Source organism: Aedes albopictus, unplaced genomic scaffold, assembly GCF_035046485.1.
Source record: "Aedes albopictus strain Foshan unplaced genomic scaffold, AalbF5 HiC_scaffold_32, whole genome shotgun sequence".
Taxonomy (NCBI): domain Eukaryota; kingdom Metazoa; phylum Arthropoda; class Insecta; order Diptera; family Culicidae; genus Aedes; species Aedes albopictus.
Window position 1 is genome coordinate 98,379 of NW_026917112.1, and position 3,973 is coordinate 102,351.

General features: G+C 37.2%; 1 protein-coding gene across 1 annotated transcript; it reads left to right on the forward strand.

The window, feature by feature from the left end:
• The first annotated feature begins 1,878 nt into the window (after nt 1-1,878).
• Nucleotides 1,879-2,928, forward strand: LOC134284611 (ficolin-1-like). Its single transcript, XM_062843593.1, has 2 exons — nt 1,879-2,710; nt 2,778-2,928. The coding sequence occupies exons 1-2, from the start codon at nt 1,986-1,988 to the stop codon at nt 2,908-2,910; spliced, it is 858 nt and encodes a 285-aa protein (XP_062699577.1). The 5' UTR covers nt 1,879-1,985; the 3' UTR covers nt 2,911-2,928.
• Nucleotides 2,929-3,973: the final 1,045 nt, after the last annotated feature.

The window sequence follows — 3,973 nt, forward strand, 5'->3', positions numbered from 1 at the left end:
TTTGAGCGAGATCGAAAAAGTTTTCTGAAAGTTATAGAACTTTTAGTAAAACTTATAAAATTTTTGAATACATTTTTAAAACATTATATCTCAATATGTACATGATGAAACTTTTTCAATATTTTTCGTGTTACAGCTTTTACCTAAGGCTTTCATATGCAGCTTCGTTTAAGGTTTTATATTCACTACAAAAAATATGAAAAATCTGTATATGTTCAGAGTGTTATTTGGAAATTTATCATATTTTGATCAACAAAAGTGCCAAGTGTTTTCAACTATTTTAAACTCTCTTAATGATATTTTTTTATACAGGACCTACTAAACTACATATGAAGAGTAGGTCCTATGGATTTTTCGTTCAGTTAATGTACTTTTATTGGTGGAAAACGTTTGGCAGATTATATGTGCAAAATATGGTAAATTTTAAAACACCGTCAACTACATACGCACATTTTTCATATTTTTTGTAGTGAATATAAAACTCCAATCATGGCTGCATATGAAAGCCTTAGGTATAAAATATAACACAAAAAAAAATTGAAAAAAATTCATCGAGTGCATATTGAGATATAATGTTTTAAAAATGTGTTCAAAAATCTTATAAATTTTACTAAAAGTTCTATAACTTTCAGAAAACTTATTCGATCTCGCTCAAAACTTTACCAATGGAGCTTTAATATATGATTCATGATTGGTCAAAATTTCAGCGTATCTGATTGACGCATAAAAAAGTTATTACCATTTGAATGAAAAATTATTTTGACAAAAAATTTGCTGTACGGACAATTTTTTGATACACTGTATGTCCCAATTCACCAAAAGTGGAAACAACGAGGTGTGTGTTGAACTGCGGTTGACTGGAGTTTCCTCTAGTAAACCGAGTACCCATAGACGGTAAGTGCAAGAAAGTGCTTCTTGTTTGAGATGAATGTGTAGTGGGGCAAGGTCAAAGAGAACTTCGAGAGCTGCCGTGGGAGTTGAAGAGAACGCTCCAGACATCGCCATTAAGCACATCCTTTGGAGATGGCTTAACTTTGATTGGACCGTTCTCACTTCGCCCTTTTGCCACCACACAAGACATCCATAGGCCAATATTGGCCGAACAACAGTTGTGTAGATCCATTTGATATACTTGGGTTTTAGACCCCAAGTTGTACCAAAGGCTCGCCGGCATTGCCCGAAGGCCATACAGGCTAATCACCTTATATTTCTCATAAAATAATTGTTTGAAATCTCTATCAAATTATCCTATAAGTGGACCCCACGGGGTCCACTATTGGGTGGTTGGGGTCCACTGTTGGGTAGATCGTATTCTCTTACCATGTTAAATCGGTGACTATAGTGGACCCACTCAGATTTAGCCAATAGTGGACACCCAGACTTGTTTACATTTTCAAATTTGTTCAAATAATCAAATTATCCCTTTCCAGACTAGTTTCATCACATCGCCAGATCCACTGCAATCATCGCACCGTGGAGTATCTGCGCTTGATGGGAATTTACGTGATCTTCTTATCTCCGTATACAGCTGTTGTCAATCCTATGCAGTATTTTTGATTACTGCAAGAAGAGATTGTAACGCAACTACAAATAGTGTCGCGTAGTTTTATAGAGATCACCCCGGTACTGGTTTAGCAGAAATTATTTTGCCAATATTTGGATTGCTACGAATGTTATCTGCAAAAGTTGTTTTTTAGTGATGAATTTCACCCCGGATTAGCTCGTGCTCCTTCTGTCTGAGTCTGAACCATTAATCATTTTGGGGATTCACTGGTTAGATGCGTGCATGTATTCCAAGACAAACACCCGACATGATTTATTTAATTTTGTTTCTCTCGCTCTCCGCTCCTTAATAAAAATCCCCTTTTTTATAAACTTGGTCTTCTGCTTGATGCTACACAATTCGAAATAAATTGTCGCTTAGTATTGCTACAACCGTCGCAGCTTCAGTATTATTATCCTCAACGTTTAAAAAGAGTGGCATCATGCGTGCTTTCGAAACCATCCTGCTTATTCTACCAATAATTTGCACTTCTGCTCAGAGTGGTTTTGGCTACGAGATACTTGTTGCAAAATTTGAAGCATTAGAGGACCGCATTCTCAATTTTGAGATCGGACTTCAGAATAACATTTCCTCGTTCGTGACGGAGTTGAGGCAGCTGCGTGACCTCGTTAAAACACAACAAAACCATCAACAAATTTACGAATCATGCGATAAGGTGCCATCGAAGGTTTCCGGCGTGTACAACATACAAATCGGTCCCCAGGAGACGAAACGCGTTTTTTGTGACCAAAAGTACGACGGCGGTGGATGGGCTGTGATCCAGCGGCGCTTCGATGGCTCTGTTAATTTCTATCGCGAATGGGCTGAATACAAACGAGGCTTCGGCAACATGGATGGTGGAGAGTTTTGGCTCGGATTGGACATCATCCACCAACTGACATACTCTGGACCACATGAGCTAGTGGTCCTGCTGGAGGATTTCGAAGGGAACTCAACCCACGCGAAGCTCGAGAGGTTTGAAGTGGCGGGTGAGCATGAGGCGTACAAGGTGACTATGGCACAAGGATTTAGTGGAACGGCGGGTGACTCAATAACGGGCACAAAAAGTTATCAATTCAGTACGTTCGACAAAGATAACGATATTCATACTACTAACTGTGCAGTTGATTATCATGGTGCATGGTGGTACTCCAAATGCCACGGCAGGTAAATATTGTTTCTTAACTATTTGGTTTCAAAGTTATTCTATTTATGCAATTTTATCCATCCACAGCAATTTGAATGGAAAATACTTGAAAGGAACTACGACTGAATATGCTACAGGAATGGTGTGGAAGACTTTTCGTGGATATTATTATGCCCTTAAATCTTCCAAGATGATGATCCGAAAAGTTGGGATTAAATAAATATAAATCTGTTCACGATGCCACGATAGACTGTTATATAAAGAAATATAAAGCAAATGTCCATCAGAACTAAGCTCAGGGTCCACATTCCACACATCTTTGATATTTTACCTAAGAAATTTCAAAATACATCATCCATATTTGGATTGAGTAGTATAACCAAAATATGTACCTACAAAAATGTAAAAACTGTAGCCCAAATTATATTCATCAGTTTTGTGTTTGTTGCCGTTACTACAATTATAAATATTGTTTACTGACTTAACTCATCCAAAAGATTTCTTTGAAAAATGCATACAGTAATCTCTGGAAGATTTTAAGAAGACATCTGTGGCAGAATTCTTATTGAAAGCATTGGATTTCTTGGATAGATTCATTGGTTAAATTTCTACAGTAATTATTGGGAGAATTCCAAAAGTATTCTATGGAAAAAAATGGGGAAAAAATAAATAAGAAACTTGGATGAATGTCTGGTAGAATCTTAGGAACAATAAAAAGAGGAATTCGGTAGTTGGGAGGAATCTTTGGGGAAATTCGAAGAGTGTTCGGAGAGTAAAGGAGAAAATCCTAGAGGTATTCTTCGAAGAATTCTTAACCTTTCAGGACGCGCGCCATCAAGCAACCGAAACTGCACCGCGCTCGCGCTGCATACGACGGGTGAGGTTTTCTGGTAGTGTTGTACTTTTTACAACAGCGCGCGTTCTGAAGGGTTAAAAAAATCGATAATGAGTAGCATTTGAAAATTTATTTTGCATTTTAAGTGTCAAATTCACTAGTTTTAAGAGTTTTGCCGCCTTATTCGTGTTTAGAAGAGCAAAATTAGGCGAATAAGGATTTTTTTCCTTCTAATCGATGATTAATTGTATTCTGATCAATTTCGCCCCAAAGTGGCATCTTAAATTTTTTTAGAGATATATAAGGGTATTTTTTTTTATTATCGAACACTTTGGGCCGAAGGGTCTCCGATTTCAATGAAAATTTCACCAGAGCTAGAGGTCGTGGATATATGATCATATTTGGTATTCAAAAAAATCATAGTGGACTATTTTTCCGGAAAACGCTA

Excerpts from the sequence above, each read along its gene's own strand:
- LOC134284611 (XM_062843593.1), top strand. The coding sequence starts at position 1,986 with ATGCGTGCTTTCGAAACCATCCTGCTTATTCTACCAATAATTTGCACT. Across the intron at positions 2,711-2,777 it reads TACTCCAAATGCCACGGCAG|CAATTTGAATGGAAAATACT; the intron begins GTAAATATTGTT and ends ATCCATCCACAG.